General features: G+C 46.8%; 1 protein-coding gene across 1 annotated transcript in view; it reads right to left on the bottom strand.

Moving 5' to 3' along the window:
* Positions 1-1,714: 1,714 nt before the first annotated feature.
* The window catches only part of LOC135981203 (uncharacterized), a 65,200-nt gene continuing 45,515 nt past the window's right edge, over positions 1,715-21,399 (bottom strand). The window contains 4 exon segments of the mRNA XM_065582462.1: positions 1,715-5,026; positions 5,029-5,679; positions 5,682-6,810; positions 7,438-8,332. Coding sequence (XP_065438534.1) covers positions 4,170-5,026; positions 5,029-5,679; positions 5,682-6,810; positions 7,438-8,332 — 3,532 coding nt within the window. The 3' untranslated portion in view covers positions 1,715-4,169.

Here is a 21,399-nt window from a genome sequence, read left to right as displayed (position 1 = left end):
AACACACACAAGCAAGAAGATAGTGAGAAGACTAATATATCATAAAGATTTAGAGTCAAATCCAAAGCCCATTGAAATCAATGGGATAGTGATATACTTAGTCACAGCATGTTATTCAGCCACTAGATGTCGCTATATAACATATATTGTTCCAGGTAAACAAAGGAGCCAAAGCTGGAACTCAAGCTGTATGGAAACCTCTCTGCTTGTGGTTCTAGCACCTGGAGGCTCCATCTGGGATCAGGGTTCATTTTATTATCTGCCCAACAAAGAAGATGCTATTGACAGCTGGCATAGTCTAGTGGATTTTACACTGATCTAGAACTTGGGAGATCTGGGTTCTCTGCCCCAACTTGCTGTGAGATCTTGGGAAAGTCACTTTATCCCTGTATGCCTGTTTTCCCTTTCACCATTTGTCTTGTCTATTTAGACAGTATAAGGCCTTTGGGGCAGGGACTGTCCGGCACTTTTTAGTCAGCGCCTAGCACAACAGGGTCTTGCCTGGGACCTCTAGGTGCTACTCAAATAATGATCTAGGATACACACCAGTGGATAAGGACACAAACAGGCAGTGGGAGAGAAGACAAAGTAACAGGGAGGCAGGTGTGCTTGCATAAGTTTTAAGCACAGTGGTGTCAGTCACAGGTGGCAGCCATCCTAACTTCTAAATTTTATAGATTAGATGGAAAATAATGCCTGCACCAAATACTTCCCCTTAGGGGATTGGTATCTCTTAGGCAAGTATTTCTCAGTAATTAGCACCTGTGCCTTGTAAAAATCACAGCTTGGCATTCTTTCTAAAACAGGGATGCAGGAAGTTCTGCTCACTTCCATTTTTCTCAGTGTCAAAATGTCACCGCTTCTGCAGTCAGCAAACAGCTCAGGAACAGCGTCTCCCACTGGGGGTTGCTGCAGCAACGCCAAGCTCCGGCTTCAAACTAGGGGGTAGCAAATGTTGAAACAGGAGCGGATCCCAGACAAGTGGCAACATCTGCCTCTTAATGATGTAGCGGCATCAGCAGCCCTGGCATCGGTCCCCTTCCCAGAGAACCGAACCGCACTGTGCAAAGCATGGTGCAGGCCAAATTAGTTCTAAGATCCCAAAGATCAGAAGCATACACACGTTACTGCTTAGAGGAAGTGGGGGGACAATAACAAATCTTTTTCAATGAAGCTAATGCACGCAGATAACCTCCTTAATGGCGCTTTCATCGATTAATAGATTTTAAGGCCAGCAGGGAATGTTGTGATTATCTAGTCTGATTTCCCACATAGTACAAGATAGAGAACTCTCCCTAAATAATTCCTAGAGCAGATCTTTTAGAAATACATCCAATCCTGATTTAAAACTTGTCAGTGATGGAGAAGCCACCAAAACCCATGGTAAATTGTTCCAATGATTAATTACACACGCCGTCAAAAAATTATGCCTTATTTCCAGTCTGAATTTATCTAGTTTCAACTTCCAGACATTGGATTGTCTCTGCTAGACTGAAGAGTCCATTATTAAATATTTGTTCCTCACATAGGTACTTATAGACTATAATCAAGTCACCCTGTTGCCAGCCCAAAAGGGCCCGAGGAGGCAGCAGTGGAGTTCGTTGCCCGGTGTGCTTCGCACTAATAGGCACACCAGGTGTGGAGAAGCAAAACAACTTTATTCAAGAGCTCTGAATAGGCACTAGGAGACCAACATGTCTCAAATCAAGCGCAGCAAATACAAGCAAGTTTTCCCTTTTATATTCCAAGCAGTTTCTGTGCAGGCTTTGTCTGTTACTTTTCACCCTGCCCCTCCTTCCCCTTCCTTTTCAAGCAGTCACAGTTAGGAAAATTCCCATTCATCTGCTTATCTTTGATCTTGTTAGTATGAACGAAACAGCAGCTATCTGCTAGAAAAGCTGACCATTACATTACTGCTTTAGCCTGCTTCAGCATGTAAGCAGTTAGCATAGAAGTAGGTGACAGTTCACAAGATGGAGTCACTGTGGCTCACTTAGACCCAGAGCAAAGGAGTTTCATCGGTACTTATGGCCTTCCACTCCCCTGAGTTACCTGGTAGCTATGCTAGTGACACCAACAATCCCTCCTTTGAGAACACTCAACAAACCTTTGGCAGAGTTTTCTCATACTCTAAAGACAAAATGTGATTAAGCTCCATGCAATTGGGATCATCAATGAGAGAATATACAGGAACCTCTGGGGAATGGGAGGTACAAATCTTACATATGAGCACTTTACAGCAAGCGAGCAAAAGGAAAAGGACAAAACATATCACAACACCTTTGAGCAAGATGCGAACAATGCCTCCCCCTAGTCCCCTTAGATCAGGTAACCAACCCCAAAGGGAATAAAAAATAGTGGGTTCCCCTTCCTGCGCCTTCCACTGGTTCAAGGCTTGTTTGGCTGACAAGATATGCTTGTTAATATCCTGTGAAAACTCTGGGACATAGGTACAACATTCTTTTTTAATAAGGGCACAGACCCGCCCCGTGAAGCTAACACATAATCTAGGGCCTGGCGGTTTTGCAAAGCCAGAAGTCGAAGCTGGTACAGCTCAGCACTTATGCGTTTCTCTATGGCCAGGGTATCATTGGCAAACTGAGTGAGAAATTTAGACAGTCTTCTGTAGAGTTGGGTTAGCCGTCCCACCCCATAGGTAGGGAGGAATATCATCCCAAACCTGTCTCCTTCTCCGATGGGTTCAATGGTAGCTCTCAAGGACCGATAATACCTAGGGCGACCTGAGGGAGCCTGGGTGAGAACACGGAGGGGAGGAGCGAGATAGCCTTTGTAACAGCTACCATGCCAACCATGAGGGAGCCATTTATAGGCACTGTTACCACAAACCCAGAATGCTTCACCATAACTAGCCTTCCCATTGTTACCTTGTAGGTCCCGTAGGGTGGCTTGTGGGGAAAGGGCAAAGAATGCAGCGCTGGTTTGCCAACCAGTGGCATTTAGTAAAGGAACAGTGAGACTTATACCAGGACCAATATAAAATCTACACCTACTAATGCCTGCAAACCAGGTATGATTACTTGTACTGGCTTGCTGATAACATATGAGACCAGTGGGTGGAGAGCGTAGACGAATAGGCTGGGGCTTAAGAGTGCTACTATAGTGGGAATTCCAAGAGCCATTGTGTAGGCCATAAGGAGCTTCCGCAGTACAGTTAGATCGCAAACTCAAATTGCCAGAGGTGCTACTGCTGGTAACCATCCACCTTTGACAATAGTCTGACCAATTTTGGGGAACTACTCTCCAGGGCAATCCCGCTGAATGGTGGGGAGTCTGGGCACATATCCAACAGTTGGAGAGATTAAACTCATGGGCAAAGGCAATTTTCAGGGACTCATAGGTATTGGTAGCCATATCTGCAGGGATGGCTCCCCATCCTGCATGCGATGTGGATGAAACATTAGGTAACAGAAGGAGTGCTTCTGTGACAAAAAGGAATGTTGAGAGATACCCTAAACCTGAACCCATATTGTGATTACAACAACCCAAATGCCCAGTGGATAATAATTATTGATACCAAACAAATCAAAAAATAAAAGGACCAGGACCATAGGTTAGGTCGGCCTTCTGTGAATAGATAAAACCAATGCTCAGGGTTTTCGCGGGGGGTGTGCTGTGGCTGTTCAGAGAGATCACCAGGCATTCCCAGTGACCCTTACTGTCTTTTGAATAACAACTTAAGTCCCAAATCGTCACTGGCAGTCTTTTCTACAGGCTGGACAGTCCACTGTTCAGGAGCGGGTACTGCTTTCAGTCGAGAGTGATGAGTCCAGTTCTTGTGTCCTTCGACCTTTGCCGCTGTATGGGAAACAAGCAGGACAGTGTGGGGTCCCTTCCACTTCTCTTGGAGCGGTTCGTCCTTCCAGGTCCGCACGAGTACAGAATCGCCTGGCTGCAAGGAGTGGACTGGGGCATCCAGCAAAAGAGGCTGTGAATCTTTGGTGTATCTGTGAAGAGAAGAAAGAACAGCAGACAGAGAGCACATGTACTGAGACAAGAAACCACACCCCATCTCCCACTCCCCTGCCAGAAGCGGTGTACCATTCAGAGGCCATGCCCTTCCAAATATAATCTCAAAGGGACTAAGCCCTAACCTGCCCTTGGGGAGCACACGAATGCGGAGTAACACAAGGGGCAAAGCATCAGGCCACCTAAGAGGCCTCCTGACAGACCTTTGAGAGGTGTCGCTTGAAAGTCTGATTTGTGCGTTCCACTACTCCACTGGCTTGTGGTTGCCATGGTGTGTGGAGCTTCCAGGGGATTTGCAGAGCACTTGATATCTTTTGAACAACTTGAGATGTGAAGTGTGTTCCGTTATCAGATTCCATCCACTGGGGGAGGCCGAAGAGAGGAATGATCTCCTTGACAAACTTAAGAGCCACTGTTTTGGCAGTGTTGTTATGACATAGGAAGGCTTCAGGCCATCCACTGAATCGGTCCACCAAGACGAGGAGGTACCTGTACGCTTGGGTCCTGGGAAACTCAGTAAAGTCTATTTGCCACACCAATCCTGGGCCTGGGGTAGGTTCCAGAGTGGCTGACAACACTGCTACTCCTGGTCGAGGGTTGTTCTTTTGGCAGATTAAACATTCAGCCTGTACCTGTGATGCTAGGGGTTTAAGTCCAGAGGTTAGAAAATATTTATTCATAAGCTGGGTAAGAGCCTCTCTGCCTGCGTGGGTGGTTTGATGCAGTTTCTGCAACACCGGTCGGATTAGGCCCTTGGGCAAGAGGATTTTTCCCTCTGTGGAATAAAGCCATCCCTCCTTTTCCTGGAGACTGAGCCTGTCAGCCAGGTTTCTGTCATCATGGGAGTACTGAGGACCTGCAAGCTCACCTACTGATGGGATGAGGGCATGCATTTGGGCATTCTCCTCTGTTGGTGACTTCAGGGTAGCAGCGCGCTTGGCTTCCCTATCTGCTCTGGCATTGCCCTTGGTTACATCTTGATCTTCCCTTTGATGGGCTTTGCAATGTATCACTGCTACTGCTGAGGGGAGTTGTACCACTCTAACAGCCGGAGAATTTGAGACCCATGCTTAACCGGAGAACCTTGGGCTGGTAGCATTCCCCTTTGCTTCCACAAACCAGCGTGAGCATGCAATACCCCAAAAGCATACTTTGAATCAGTAAAGATATTAACCCGTTTGTCTTTTGCCAACTCGAGTGCACGAGTCAGGGCCACTAGTTCAGCAAGTTGGGCAGATGTCCCAGCAGGTAAACTTTCAGCTTCCACGGTACCATGGAGAGACACAATAGCATAACCAGCCCTCCTTTGCCCATCTACAACAGTACTACTGCCATCAGTATACCATTCCAAGTCAGCATTTGGAAGTGGTTGATCTTTTAAATCTGGGCGGCTAGAGTAGTGGGCATCTATGATTTCCAGACAGTCATGTTCCTGCTTTTCTGTCTCTGGTAGCAGGGTAGCTGGATTAAGGGAGGGACAGGTTTGTAGGGTAACTTCAGGATTCTCTAACAGTTTTGCCTGGTACCGAGCAACCCGAGCCTGGGTGAGCCAAAGACCACCCTTAGTATCCAGCAGGGCTTGAACCATATGGGGAATATATACTTGCACAGTTCCTCCCAGTGTCAGTTTTTCAGCTTCCCCAAGCACTAGGGCAGTGGCTGCGACCGCCCTCAAACATGCTGGCCACCCTTTGAAACTTGATCCAGTTGTTTAGAAAAGTAGGCTACGGGATGTTTCCAGGCACCTAGTAACTAAGTAAGCACTCCCAGGGCTATCCCTTTCCTTTCATGTACATACAGTTGGAATGGCTTAGAGAGATCTGGCAGACCCAGGGCTGGTGCTTCCATCAGCTTCCTTTTCAAGATTTTAAATGCCCTGTCCGCTTCTGGGGACCAGTGAAAGGGGTCATGATCCGCTCCCTTAACACATTCATACAGAGGTTTAGCCCACAGTCCAAACTCTGGGATCCATATTCTGCAAAAACCTGCCATGCCCAAAAATGCTCTAAGCCATTTACGGTTGCTAGGGATAGGAACTTGGCAGATAGCCTCCTTTCTGTCATTTGAGAGTCGTCTCTCCCCCTGCCTGATGTGAAATCCCAGATATTGAACTTCAGAGAGTGCAATTTGAGCTTTGCTTTGAGCTACCCTGTATCCTCGGAGTCCAACAAAGTTCAGGAGACTCACAGTAGCTTTGAGACAAGGGATTAGACCCGCAGCAGCAATTAACAAGTCATCTACATATTGCAGAAGGAGGGCTTTGTCCTCATTGTCCCACTCCTCCAAGTCTCTGGCCAGAGCCTGGCCGAACAGAGTGGGGGAATTTTTAAATTCCTGGGCCAATACTGTCCAGCAAAGCTGCTTTTTAACCCTTCTGTTGTCCTCCCACTCGAAGGAGAATATCTCCTGAGATTGGGTGTCGACTGGAATTGTGAAAAAAGCGTCTTTTAAATCTAGGACCGAGAAATGGGTATACTGCCCCCCTATAGAGGCCAGCAGTGTATACGGGTTTGGAACCAGGGGGTGCAGAGTCTTAACCCGTTCATTGACTGCCCTGAGGTCCTGTACCAGCTGATACGTGCCATTGGGCTTTTGTATGGGCAGAATGGGGGTGTTCCAAGCTGACTGGCATTCTCGTAGTACACCATACTCTAGGAACCGATATATAGTCTCCTGCAGTCCCTCTCTGGCTTCCCTCTTAATTGGATACTGTTTGATTCGCACTGGGCTTTTTCCTGGGAGGAGCTGAATATGAACAGGAGTTTGACGGGTTGCTTTCCCTGGGACCCCTGATGCCCAGACAAGGGAATACACCTGGTCCTCCTACTCACTCCAGTCTGGGGCTGGCATAGCTGAGGGTTCAACTGCAAGGGTCATTATCCAAGCATTCTCAGGGGGTAAGGTGAGGGTTATATCATCTTGAGTGAAATGCAGGGTGGCACCTAAGCGACAAAGCAGGTCCCGTCCTAGTAGTGGTGTTGGACAATCAGGGAGGTAAACCAGCTTGTGTGATACAGTTCTGTTTCCCAAAGCACATTCCGCTGGGGCATACGCTGAGCACTTGGTTCCTTTCTCTGTGGCACCCACCACAGTGAGGGAGCCTGCCACTGGCAGCTGTAGGGGTTTGTTTACAGCGGTCCTTGCTGCTCCAGAGTCTACTAAAAAGTCTATGACTGAATCGCCCACCCGCACTTTTACTCGGAGTTCTGGGGGTAGGATGGTCCATCTCCCCTGACACCCCTATTCTTGATCCTCTGCTGCCATCATAGGGGTACCTTCCCTTTCAGGGCATTCATTTTTCCAATGTCCCTCCTTTCGGCATATGGCACACTGGTTGTGACCCAGGTGCCTTTCCTGGGGACCGGGGCGCCCACATCCACGGCCTCTCACTCCCCGGCCCCTTCCACCTCTCTGTGGCCTTTCTCTGCCGCCGGCCTGCACCGCTGCTACCATCATTTTCACTTGCCCCTTTTCCTTCTCTCCCTCTCTAAGGGTATAAGCCCTATTTGCAGTCTCCAAAATCTGAGCCATAGACATTCCCATTAAATCCTCCTTTTTCTGCAGTTTCCTTTTAATATCAGGGGCCGCACGGCTGGTGAAGATACCCTTTATAATTGCCTCAGTTGCCTGATCATCTGGGTTTGCACTAGTAGTTTGCCTGATGGTATCCCGAATTCGCTGCAGGAAAGCCACTGGACTTTCTTTTGAGTCCTGGATTAGTTCATACAGCTTGGCCCAATTGTTATGTCTGACAGCTGAGTGCCGGAGGCCATGCATAAGCAGTTCCTTATAGGAGTTAAGCAGCCTCAAATCCCTCTCCTCATTCGGATTCCACCGGGGGTCCACTAGGGGGACAGCAACCTCAGGCAGAGGCTTTCCTTCCCTATCCTCATTATACTTTTTCTGTGCCTCCTCCCTAGCCTTAGCTATAACCTGATTCCGCTCCACCTCAGACAACAAGGTTCTCATAAGTATATTGCAATCATCCCAGTCAGGCTTATGGCTTGCTAGACACCCTTCAAAGATTGAAATGAACTTGCTTGGATTCGTTGAGAATTCCCCTGCTTCTACCTTAAAAGCAGCTAAGTGTACTGGGTTAAAAGGAACATGAGAATACACTGGCACAATCTGGGCTGTATGCTCCTGTGTTCCTGGATGGGCTACCACATTCTCAGTAATCAGTGGATACAATCCCACCAAGGGGGTACTCTCTAGAGCCTGTAGGGGTAGAGGAGCCGAAGGGGACACCGATTCTGCCATTACAACTGTAGGAGGGTTCTGGGGTTTAGCAGCAGGTACTACCGAGCCTGTTGGAGTCAAATGGCACTTGTGCAAAATATCAGTCCTATTTCTTAACACCATAAACGTATACGCATAGAGATGTTCATTCTATTTACCTGTTCTCTGACAAAACAAAAGTAACTGAAGGATCGTGTTGTAATTAAGTGATCCTTCGGGTGGCCACCTTTCTTGGCACTCTAGCTGATACTGAGGCCAATCAACTGTACAGAACCTTTTCAATTTACTTTTAATCAACTGGTCCGATCCAAACACTTTCCAGTTCCCCAGAATGCATTCTAAGGGTGTACACTGTACCCTGCCGGCTGTACTCTATCCCTGCCCCATACTCTAGGGAGACACTGGGCGTCCCCAGGTCAAAACAGGTAGACACTGGGCGTTCCCAGGTCAAAACAGGTAAAGTCCCCACTGGACTGTTCCTACCTTATCCAAGGGTCTGGTTCTGCACCGTCGCCCCCAACTGCTTTTCCACTACTCGAGTGCGTTGCACCGTTGTGCCCTCCGGGGTCGAGCAAACCACGTCTCCGCCGAGGCCCCCGATGAAGTCACCGGTGCGCGCTGGGTGTCGGTCGTCGCTGTAATCCGTCGGCCACCAGGAGGGATCCAGGCAAGGCTAAATTTCAGCCTCGAGCCCACCCAGGGACGCCAAAACTGTTGCCAGCCCAAAAGGGCCTGAGGAGGCAGTAGCGGGGTTCGTTGCCCGGTGTGCTTCGCACTAATAGACATGTTGGTCTCCTAGTGCACTAGGAGACCAACATGTCTCAAATCAAGCGCAGCAAATACAAGCAAGTTTTCCCTTTTATATTCCAAGCAGTTTCTGTGCAGGCTTTGTCTGTTACTTTTCCCCCTACCCCTCCTTCCCTCCCTTTTCAAGCAGTTACAGTTAGGAAAATTCCCATTTGTCTGCTTATCTTTGACCTTGTTAGTATGAACGAAACAGCAGCTATCTGCTAGAAAAGCTGACCATTACATTACTGCTTTAGCCTGCTTCAGCATGTAAGCAGTTAGCATAGAAGTAGGTGAAAGTTCACAAGATGGAGTCACTGTGGCTCACTTAGACCCAGAGCAAAGGAGTTTCATTGGCACTTATGGCCTTCCACTCCCCTGAGTTACCTGGTAGCTATGCTAGTGACACCAACAACCCCTTAACCTTCTCTTTGTTAAGCTAAATAGATGGAGCTCCTTGAGTCTATCACTATAAGTCATGTTTTATAATACTTTAATCATTTTCATGGCTCTTCTCTGAACCCTCTTCAATTTATCAGCTTTCTTCTTGAATTGTGGGCACCAGAACTGGATAAAATATTCCAGTGCTGAATACAGTGTCAGAGCTCACGCTCAGCTCATTATCCTCGACAATCCCCAAATCTTTTTCAGAGTCATTGTTTTCCAGGACAGAGTCCCCCATCCTGGAAGTATGGTTGATATTCTTTGTTCCTAGATATTGTGATGGGGCAAGGCCAGATGGCTACAGTAAAGTAGTGAGGAACAGGTATGTTAGCCCCAGGCTAAACAAATCCCTGGTACCATGTTAACCAAATGGCAGTTGCTCCAGGTTAATTAAGACACCTGGGGCCAATTAAGATCCTTCTAGAAGGCAGTGGAGATAGCTACATTGATTGGGACACCTGAAGCCAATCAAGGGCTGGCTGGAACTAGTTAAAAGCCTCCCAGTTAGTCAGTGAGGCACGTGTGTGAGGAGCTGGGAGCAAGAGGCGCAAGGAGCTGAGAGGGTGTGCTGCTGGAGGACTGAGGAGCACAAGCATTATCAGACACCAGGAGGAAGGTCTTGTGGTGAGGATAAAGAAGGTGTTTGGAGGAGGCCATGGGGAAGTAGCCCAGGAAGTTGTAGCTGTCATGCAACTGTTACAGGAGGCACTATAGACCGCTGCAATCCACAGGGCCCTGGGCTGGAACCCGGAGTAGAAGGCTGGCCCGGGTTCCCCCCAAACCTCCCAACTCCTGATCAGACACAGGAGGAGTTGACCCAGACTGTCGGTTCCACCAGACGGGAAGATCACTGACGGGAGCAAATCTGCCAATAAGCGCAGGACCCACCAAGGTAGAGGAGGAACTTTGCCACAATATGTACATTTATATTTAGTTATATTAAAATGCATAATGTTGATCTGGATTCAGCAAAACAATGGGACTTCACCACACTTTACAATGTTTTGCTAAACAGGGCTCTTGGCCATTCTGCCTACGTAAAGTCTAACAATGGTTAGGCAACTGGTGTGCTGAGACCACTGCCTATATACTGACCAGTGCTGTCTGATTATTTCTTGTGCTCCCCCATAGCTCTGTCTTCTCTTGTCATCTCTTGATTTATATTTACCTTGCCCTCTTTGGGGCAGGGACTGTATTTTGTTCTGTGTTTGTACAGCACCTAGCACAATGGGCTTCTGGTCCATAACTGCTCCTTGGTACTACCACACTGCAAATAATTAATAATAAATAACATATTACCATAAATAAATAAATTAATAATAATGTGCTTATACACAAGACCGATTCAGATTTTACACATCACATAGTTCAAGGTATGTTTAGAGCCCAGTGCAAGTCCATCTCTACCTAAGACATGTAGTATGTTGATATGAAAACCTTATGCTTCCTTAAAAACTAATTACTGCATGAGATACCAAAGTACGATACAGATTAAAAAAACCCCTGCACTATAGACTATAGTATCTTTTTGTTATATTTTAAAAGTTACTAAATAACTCAAAAAAGTTTTGCAATGCAGTGATTATTGTTTGTGCCACACTGCCCTCCGTTGGACAGAATCAGAGCTAATCAAGTGTGGGTCACAAACACTATATTGCCAGCAGTTAACAGAGAGTCACCTTTTGGCGTGTGGTAGAGGTGATCCGAGTTCTATCCCGGTCAAGTGGCTTTGTCATGCAGCACTAAGTGGCTTTGGTGTGCAGCACAGGAACAACTTTGAAGTCCTAGTAGCCATGGATTTGTTACAAGGGTCAGATTTACAAAGTTGTTTAGGCATCTAAAAATACACATAGGTGCCTAGTGGATTTTACAAAAACGCCTAAGTGGATTAGGTGCCTAAGCACCTGTCATTCTGGCCCAATATGTTTTTTCCTCCCAAATGAACAGAATCAAGATAGATCTGATAAACTATTTTAGTGGGTACATTATTTGAATATGGAGAACAGAGATTGGTTTTTAATGAGGTACTTAATTTTCTGAAAGAAGCCTGTTTTTTTCCCAGTTACTTTGATTACAACCACTTCTCTGATCCTAACCAGTTCCTGCTTCGCAAATTACTTAAAATTATTCTTTGGGTATGTAAAGCAATTCATTTATTTATTTATTTTATTTTGTACCACCTAATTTTGCTTGCTTGCTGAAAGTAACCCTTTGAAAAAGATCAGACATTTTGTTGTTGCTTTTTGGTCAGCAAAAAGAAATCTTTTCTTTGGGGGGAAAAAAAGAAGAATGCAATTATTTTGTGCTAATGATCACAACAAAGAAGAATCCCTTTGTAATGGGGAGGTGAGCCACTGATCCCTCAAGACTGCAGTGTCTCCAAATATTATTACTGCAACTCTGAATTGATTTTCATGATTGTATCAGTGTAAAAATGATAAAGACCAGGGTAATTTCTTGATTAGTAACAACATTTATTGTTCTGCATGCCATCTGTCTGTGGTTATATAGCATCTATCACTGTGTTATCTAAGAGGCTCTTAATACTAAGAAAAGGGAATCAAATTTCATGCTTCAGGGCCTGGGATGATTGCTGCAGGGGTCAGGAAGCCTTGTCTCCACTAAAAAAAAGCAGTATCCATATTTCAGCAACAGAACAGCTGCCGTGATGGTACAAAAAGCTAGTATACGCAGACCCAGGGCAGTAGTTTGAGACCTGGTGTTAAAACCACCTGACACCACCTACACTTGCAGTTTAGCACCAGTTCAGTTGCAGTGTTGCTGCTGATTGCTGAAGAGAAAGTATTCATTTTGCTAGTTTAGATACAGCTCGTGTGTATAACTTTATGGCTCAGCTGGGGAGGTGCATTATGGGGGATTCTCACCTCTCTCTGAAACATAAGGGACTCATCACCCCTGGAGATGGGACTGACAAATAAATTGATCTGATATGACAGCCTTTAACTCTTTAATTAGATACACTGCGTGTGTGTATCTTCTGATCTCCAGAAGCTGTACATTGGAGTAACTACACTGAAGTCAATTCTGAGGATCTAGCCCATAATCTATTATTTTTCCAAAGGACAAGAAAAAACAACAACAAAACAGATATGGACACAAATTTATGGTTCAATACTGCTCCCATTGACTTCAGTTCAGGCAGGATTATATCCAAAATGAAGATTTTTTTAAAGTCAATATATTTCCTAAAATTAATTAAAAAATGAACACGCACTTCAGTAGAAAATCTGCATTAAAAATATAGTCCAGTAGCTCTGTGGTTTCTGATGTCATGAAGTTGCGGTTGAAAAAATGGGGTAGAAATGGACTTTTATCATTTATATCTGGGAAGACTTCAGGAAGCCAAGACTTCCATGTGAATTGTGTAAAAGGAGTTCCCCCCAAATTCTGTGTCAGTGAGGGGGGATGGGGGACCCTCAACTCTCTCTCAACCCAATAAAGGGCATTATGTTAAACAGATGTACCTTATTGCCTGGCAGGTCTAAATTTTAAGTCTGCAAAACCTCAAGATTTTATCTTATTTATGTCCAGATATTCCTCCTCTCCCTCTGTTCTTTTAAAAGCAATCACCGTACGAAAATCATGGGTTATGAAGCTTGCAAAGTCAATGGCTTAAAAAAGCTGAAGCAGCAGGTTTGTGCCCGCATTTGAACACTTAGATCATTCTCCTGAAAGCTAAAAATATGTAGCCATGCTGGGGCATGTGACAAAAAGGATAGCATTTCAAAATTATTTTGAAAACATAGTTCCCTATAGTTGGAAATGCAAGAGACAAGAGGTCTAATTTATGCAAACAGTAAATTGCTAATCTCTTCAATACTACGCCTGTTCCCAGGTCCTATCCAGCACTCATTGCTCACAATATGTGGCTTTAAAACTTATGTAAACAATAAATGGCCTTAATTTTTCTCTTTCTTCTTCCTGCTGTGGGGAAAAACAGAAGAGACAACTCCACATTCTATTTTGGAGTTAGAGACTATGAGCATCAGCTCCAATTCCCTCCTCTGCAATAGAAGTTGGAGCATGCATTGCACTTCCTGATTAGTATTATCCCTGATTAGGTTGCAGATAGTCCTCTGATTAAAGTGCTCTTGGCTATTTTGGAGTGACACATAAATATACATGAATGCAGCAGAGAAGAAAAAAGTAAACAGACAACAAAGCAAAAACTAGTAGTTATTGCTCCGAGGTAAGATAGGCAGGTCCAAGTCCCAGCCCTGACCCAGACAGATTTTCAGGAGGGGACTCTAGAAGAGGCTTGTCTCATTTATAATGGTTAATGATCTGAATGAATAAGGGACTAATCCAACTCCTGCTGGATTGAGCCCCAAATGGGAGGTGTAAACCCAGGGCCGGCTCCAGGCACCAGCTTACCAAGCAGGTGCTTGGGGCGGCCACTTCGGAGAGGGGCGGCGCGTCCAGCTGTTCGGTGGACGGTCCCTCACTCCTGCTCAGAGCGAAGGACTTTCTGCCGAATTGCCGCCGGAGATCGCGATTGCAGCTTTTTTTTTTTTGGTTTGGCTGCTTGGGGCGGCCAAAACCCTGGAGCCGGCCCTGTGTAGGCCTCCGGCCAGCACCTGGGTTTTCCTGTAGCACAATATGGTCCAGAGAATGGACAGAATGATGAAGCTCTTGTGGCTTGACAGCTTATTAGTGGTATTTGGATCTGAATTTACCCTTAATCTGGATCTTGATTGAGCCCATAAGAGAGACTAGACTCAGCAATAAATTTCACAGATCCACACTCATATTCAAAAACAACAAGGAGTCTGGTGGCACCTTAAAGATTAACAGATTTATTTGGGCATAAGCTTTCATTGGTAAAAAACCACCTCTTCAGATGAATGGAGTGAAAATTACAGATGCAGGCATTATATAATGACACACGAAGAGAAGGGAGTTACCTCACAAGTGGAGAACCAGCGTTGACAGGGCCAATTCGATCAGGGTGGATGTAGTCCACTCCCAATAATAGATGAGGAGGTGTCAATTCCAGGAGCGGCAAAGCTGCTTTTGTAATGAGCCAGCCACTCCCAGTCCCTATTCAAGCCCAAATTAATGGTGTTAAATTTGCAAATGAATTTTAATACTGCTGTTTCTCTTTGAAGTCTGTTTTTGAAGTTTTTTGTTCAAGTATAGCTACTTTTAAATCTGTTACAGAATGTCCAGGAAGATTGAAGTGTTCTCCTACTGGCTTTTGTATGTTACCATTCCTGATGTCCGATTTGTGTCCATTTATTCTTTTACATAGGGACTGTCCGGTGTGGCCAATGTACATGGCAGAGGGACATTGCTGGCACATGATGGCATATATAACATTAGTAGACATGTTCAAATATTGATTAATTCCATGGCAGGCTGCTGGGATTCATGATTCCAGTTTGGTCTTGGGATTTTGAGTCAAAATCTCTACCTTTCTCTACAAATCCGGATGGATGCCAATAAAGACAAATGACCACACTTATTTTGCCTTGGGTCTATATTTTTCAAGTGTGGGGGGTTGAAGACATCTTTAGTGTAGCCTTAAGGATTTTCCTATTTTCCTCCATGTTTCTTCTTTCCTCACATCCCCATCCCACCCTGCTCAACGGGCTAGTTCATATATCATCTTAACTGGTGAGATGCTCACTAAGGGCCTGACTCAAAGAAGTCAATAGAAAGACTCCACTTGACTTCAATACACTTTGGATTATGCCCTAAATAACCATTTTGACACGCTGAAAAAGAAATGCTTCCAACCAGATTATTTTGCTATTCCTTCTTCCCTGATAGCTGGACAGAATTTACTTGCTGGCCAAAGTCAGACAGCAATAAAAACTAGAGATGGTCAGATTTATCCTCACCCATCACTTATAGGGAGAAGAAGACCTTGCTTTAGGACTCTAAAGGCTGCACTTCAGCCTTCTGTCACCATTTAGACCTCTTCACCCAGCTCAACAGGGCCTTAAGGGAAGGACATTAAACCTTATGCTTCAGAGCCTATGGCCTTGGCTACACTTGCGAGTTGCAGCGCTGTAAAGCTGCCCCCAGCGCCGTAACTCACTCCCCGTCCACACAGCAAGGCATTTGCAGCGCTGTATCTCTCTGGTTGCAGCGCTGCATGTACTCCACATCCCTGAGAGGAATAGCATGTATTGCGCTGCTACTGCAGCGCTGCGGTGCCAGTGTGGCCGCCCAATGCACTGTGACTGGCCTCCAGAAGTATTTTGCAGTATCCCACAATACCTGTTCTAGCCACTCTGGTCATCAGTTCAAACTTTACTGCCCTGGCCTCAGGTAACCAACCATGTGACCCACCCTTTACATTCCCCGGGAATTTTAAAAATCCCCTTCCTGTTTGCTCAGCCCAGCGTGGTGTGGAGTGCTATCAGCGAATCTTTCCAGGTGACCATGCCTCCACGCGCCAGGTGAGCCCCAGCATGGAGCAATGGCGAGTTGCTGGACCTCATCATTGTTTGCGGGGAGGAAGCTGTACAGTCCCAGCTGCGCTCCAGCCGTAGGAATTACGATACCTTCGGGAAGGTATCAAAGGACATGATGGAAAGGGGCCATGACTGGGACACTCTGCAGTGCAGGATTAAAGTGAAGGAGCTGTGGAGTGCCTACTGCAAAGCCCACAATGCAAACGGCCGCTCGGGTGCTCCTCCCGCGACCTGCCGATTCTACAAAGAGCTGGATGCGATACTTGGGATTAACCCCACCTCCACTCTGAGCACCACCATGGACACTTCAGATCCGGTGTGGGGAGGGGGGGGAAGGAGGAGGAGGAAAACGGGAGTGAGGGTGGTGGGCCGGATGGAGACACCCTGGAATCCCTGGAGCCAGGAGCTCTTCTCGAGCCAAGAGGAAGGTAGCCAGTCGCAGCAGCCGGTACTTGGTGGAGAACAAACAGAAGCAGGTTCCTGGTAAGCGTTTTTTTTTTTCGGGAAGGAATTTCTTTGGTGCGGGCTCTTTGGGAGAGGAGGGTTAGGCATGCATGCCTAGATGCGGAATAGTGCATTGATGTGGTTTATCACATCGCAGTAATCGGCCTCGGTAATCTCCTCGAATGTCTCATCCAGAACATGTGCAATGCGCTTGCGCAGGTTTATTGGGAGAGCCACCGTGGTCATTGTCCCAGCCAGGCTAACGTGTCCGCACCACTGTGCCGCGAGGGGCAGGGGGACCATTGCTGCACACAGGTAAGCTGCATATGGGCCAGGGCAGAAGCCGCATTGCAGTAGAAGACCCTCCCTTGCTTCCCAGGTCACCCTCAGCAGGGAGATATCGTCCAGGACGAACTCCTGTGGAAAATGTTGGGGCAGTGTTCAGTGTAGGTGCCCCCTGAAGCTGCTGGCTCTCCCCAAAGCACAGAAACCCAGAGGACAGCGCAGCCCTGAAACAAATCAGTCCCCCTTACTCACCATTTTGAGGCTCCCGTGGTATATGTGTGCTCTGTTTCAGACGGGAAAATTATGCTATTGTGTAGACCCTGTGTGTTTTCTACTCCTTAAGTGCGGCGGGAATCATTACTCTGTCTGATATAAACAATGCTGCCTCTGTTAAATGTTGCATTTTGCCTATACAGCAGCATCAACCTTGAGACCTCAGCTATCCCTCTTATCGCCTGCTCAGAGACTGCAAAGACTCAGGAAGAGACCGCGAAAAACCAAAGACGACATGCTGCAAGAAGTGATGCAGCAATCTATTAAAGAGAATGAGAAAGCACAGAACTGGAGGGAGAGAGAAAGCAGGATCCGCCAGGAAAATGCAGCGCACCGGCGGCAAAGCACAGAGCACTGGCGGCAAAGCACGGATCGGCTCATAAGAATCCTGAAGCGCCAAGCAGACGCTATCCAGGAGCTCGTAGCCATGCAGAAGGAGCAGCACCGCAAGCACAAACACCCCCCCACACACACAGCCCTTGTCCCAAAACTCTTTCCGTTGTGCCCCACTGTCACCTCCAACCCACTTTCCCCAACTTCCGTGTTCTTCATTCCACCACCGCCTCCAACACCAGTATCTTCACCACCCAGCCCTGAAAACCATGACCCTTACCCTCTGCACTCAACCGCCATCACCATGCAGTATAGCTATCCTGAAGTGCAGCAATCACTGCACAGCACACCAGACAAGACATACGCGAATCTGTGATTGTACCGTTCCCCACTCCACCCCCTTGTTTCTTTTCAATAAATAAACTGGTTTTCTTTTCAATAAATGGATTTCTTGGCTTTGAAAACATTCTTTATGATTGCATAAAGTAAAAGACTCCTTAGCCCAGGAAATAAACAGGCACTGCAAGTCTGCTTGTCTTCTTAGCAAACACTGATTCCTAAAGATTGGAACTACTGCACTTCACTCACGTGCAGGGCACCAGATATCACTGCTGGTTTTCAGCCTCAAATTGTTCCCTCAAGGCATCCCTAATCCTTGCAGCCCCGCGCTGAGCCCCTGTAATAGCCCTGCTCTCAGGCTGTGCAAATTCAGCCTCCAGGTGTTGAACCTCGGAGGTCCATGCCTGAGTGAAGCTTTCACCCTTCCCTTCACAAATATTATGGAGGGTACAGCACGCGGATATAACCATGGGGATGCTGTTTTCAGCCAAGTCCAGCTTCCCAAACAGAGATTGCCAGCGGCCCTTTAAATGGCCAAAGGCACACTCCACAGTCATTCGGCACCGGCTCAGCCTGTAGTTGAACTGTTCCTTGCTGCTGTCAAGGCTCCCTGTGTAGGGTTTCATGAGCCATGGCATTAACAGGTAAGCGGGATCTCCAAGGATCACAATGGGCATTTCGACTTCCCCTACCGTGATCTTCCGCTCTGGGAAAAAAGTCCTGGCCTGCAGCTTCCTGAACAGCCAAGTGTTCCGAAAGATGCGTGCATCATGCACCTTTCCTGGCCAGCCTGTGTTAATGTCAATGAAACGCCCACGGTGATCCACAAGCGCCTGGAGAACCATACTTCCGTTTAACATACTCGGATCCTAGGTGGGGTGGTGCCAGAATAGGAATGTGCATCCCATCTATCGCCCCTCCACAGTTAGGGAAACCCATTTGTGCAAAGCCATCCACTATTTCCTGCATGTTACCCAGAGTCACGGTTCTTCTGAGTAGGATGCGATTAATGGCCCTGCAAACTTGCATCAACGCAATTCCAACAGTCGACTTTCCCACTCCAAACTGGTTTGCAACCGACCAGTAGCTGTCTGGAGTTGCCAGCTTCCAGATTGCAATAGCCACCCACTTCTCCACTGGCAGGGCAGCTCTCAATCTCGTGTCCTTGCGCTGCAGGGTGGGGGCGAGCTCCTCAGACAGTCCCATGAAAGTGGCTTTTCTCATCCAAAAGTTCTGCAGCCACTGCTCGTCATCCCAGACTTCCATGACGATGTGATCCCACCACTCGGTGCTTATTTCCCAAGCCCAAAAGCGGCGTTCCACAGTGCTGAGCATGTCCGTGAATGCCACAAGCAATTTCGTGTCGTACGCATTACGCGGCTCACTAGCATCGTCGGACTCCTCACTCTCACTGTCACTTTGGATCTTAAGGAATAGTTCGACAGCCAAATGTGATGTGCTGGTGAGATAAATCAGCACACGCCTCAGCAGTTCTGACTCCATTTCCTGCAGACAACAGATTGCACTGCACAGAAACCATTGAAAGATGGCGCCAAAGGTGGACGGAAACAAAGGGCTTTCTGGGATGCGAAGCGATGCATCACTGGTCGTTGGGACAGGACCCAAAATGCCCCGCACCCACACCCCCTTCCCACAACCCACGGCGCCAGAATGGGAAGAGGTGCTCTGTGGGATAGCTGCCCATAATGCACCGCTCCCAATGGCACTGCAAATGCTGCAAATGTGGCCACGACAGTGCGCTGGGCAGCTGTCAGTGTGTACAGACTGCAGGGCTTTCCCTACTCAGCTGTACAAAGTCAGGTTTAACTCACAGCGCTGTACATCTGCAAGTGTAGCCAAGGCCTAAGCTATTCTCTGACATCAATGGCTAGGATGAGGCTTTCCAGGAGGTGGTGGATAGCATTTGCCTCCTGTGGGAGATGCTTGCATTTTCCTCTTACGCTTCTGTTGCTCGCCACTGTTGAAGATAGATACTGGACTAGATAGGCCACTGACCTGATCCAGTCTGGAAATCATAATGCCTACAAGATGATATTATTGTTTGATCAGGACAATGGAAACCAAAAGCAAAACCATCCGACTTGCTTGTCAGGAAAAAAAAGGCACCTCCTGAGATAACTGAAAATAAATAAATTGCAGTCAAATTAAATCAATACTGTGCACACTTCTATCCTTTTGCTACATCTCTGATTACTTTTCAAGTGGCTTCAGCGTGAACAGATGTTTCCGATGTATTCCTAACCACTGCTGCCGACACACTTTTAGAGAGACAGCAGCTTAATCTCCTGCTGCTGCTGTTCACTTGATGTGAAGAGAGAGAGAGAAAAAAAGGTGCCTAACTAGTTTTCTAGCGTTTCTTGTAGGCAGCTTATTAATGGAGCATGTGGGCAGAACCCTCCCTCTTTCTTCTGACACCAGGAGAGCTGTTTCCAGTTGTTTCCTACTGGGGCTTTTCATCCTGAGTCCTTCCTTCTCTCAGTGACCCTTATCCTCAGTGGGTTTTTATTTTTATCTTGGCTTTTCTTGTTAGGCTCTGCTGAAGATGGGTGAATCTGTTCAGCTATAACAGCTAAGAGACCAAACCTTCACCTCCTCTGGCACTGAATGTTTTCATCTGAGACTGGATAGGCCAAAAGAAACAAGTTTTCCCCATCCTTCTGTAACACCTTTGCAAAGCATGCGTTGAGTCCTGAGAAGATAACAGCCGACTATTGGTTCTCAGAAATGGGGCTTCGCCTTTAGCGTCAGTGGTAGAGGTTTGTGCTTAGGTGCTGAAGACAGTAGGTTCAAACACTGTTAATAACCTCTGCTGGGGCTTCAGTATTGCCTCCAGTAGAGTTGTTCAAAATTTCAAATTGGGACATTTCAAAGTTGGGGGTGGGGGAGGGAATTTGAGAAAACCTTCAAGTACAGTTCTGTGAAATTTGTCCCACCCCAATTTTTCAAACTCCTGAGCTGGTTATTTTTTATTTTCAAAATGCCATCAAAAGTTTTCTAATTTTGTATTAGGAAAAAAAAAAAAACGAAACAAAATCCCCACTAGTTTCCCTTAACAACTCTAGTTTCCAAACCTAGCTGCAGTTGCAGACATCTGAAAACTCTCAAGGCAGTGGTTTCCTTAAAAGCTCTCTGCTGGAGCTTCCTGAAACAAACTCCAAAATAAACTCAGAGTGACAACTCCACTGAACTGACCAAGGTTTGCCTATTTTGTAATCAAAACCACCGAAGATCATTATGAGGATCTGCCTGTCTAAGGTCTTTGTATGGTTTCCATCACCATCTTAGCATCTCATGATCTTTAATGTATTTATTCTCACAGCACCTTTCTGAGGTATGGTGGTGCTGTTACCCCCATGTTGCAGATGAGAACCTCAGGCACAGAGATATTAAGGGTACATCTACACAGCAAAAACCCCACCCACAGTAGCAAGTCTCAGAGCCAGGGTCAACTGAATGGGGCTGGTGAGGTTTGTGCTACAGGGCCAAAAATAGCAGCGTAGACGTCCCCGCTCGGGTTCCGAGACCCACCCCCCTCGCTGGGCTTCAGAGCAAAGATGTGAACGCAGCTCTCCCATATGCTATGCTATTGCCCTAACCACTAGACCACCCTTCCACTATTCCAGCTCACTTCTAACAGCCTGCTGAATCTCTGTTCCGCGTCTGCCGACAGGCTTGCCCATTAGCATCCACGGTAACAGCCTTGTTTTGTGATGTGGTTACATGTCCGCTGGCACTGGACTGAGACCAAATCATTTCACATACGTCACTGAACAACTATCAGCTTGTAGCCACTCCTGACCTGGAT

The sequence above is a fragment of the Chrysemys picta genome, chromosome 2, assembly GCF_011386835.1.
Source record: "Chrysemys picta bellii isolate R12L10 chromosome 2, ASM1138683v2, whole genome shotgun sequence".
Classification (NCBI taxonomy): Eukaryota; Metazoa; Chordata; order Testudines; family Emydidae; genus Chrysemys; species Chrysemys picta.
This window is presented reverse-complemented; position numbering and strand designations above follow the sequence as displayed.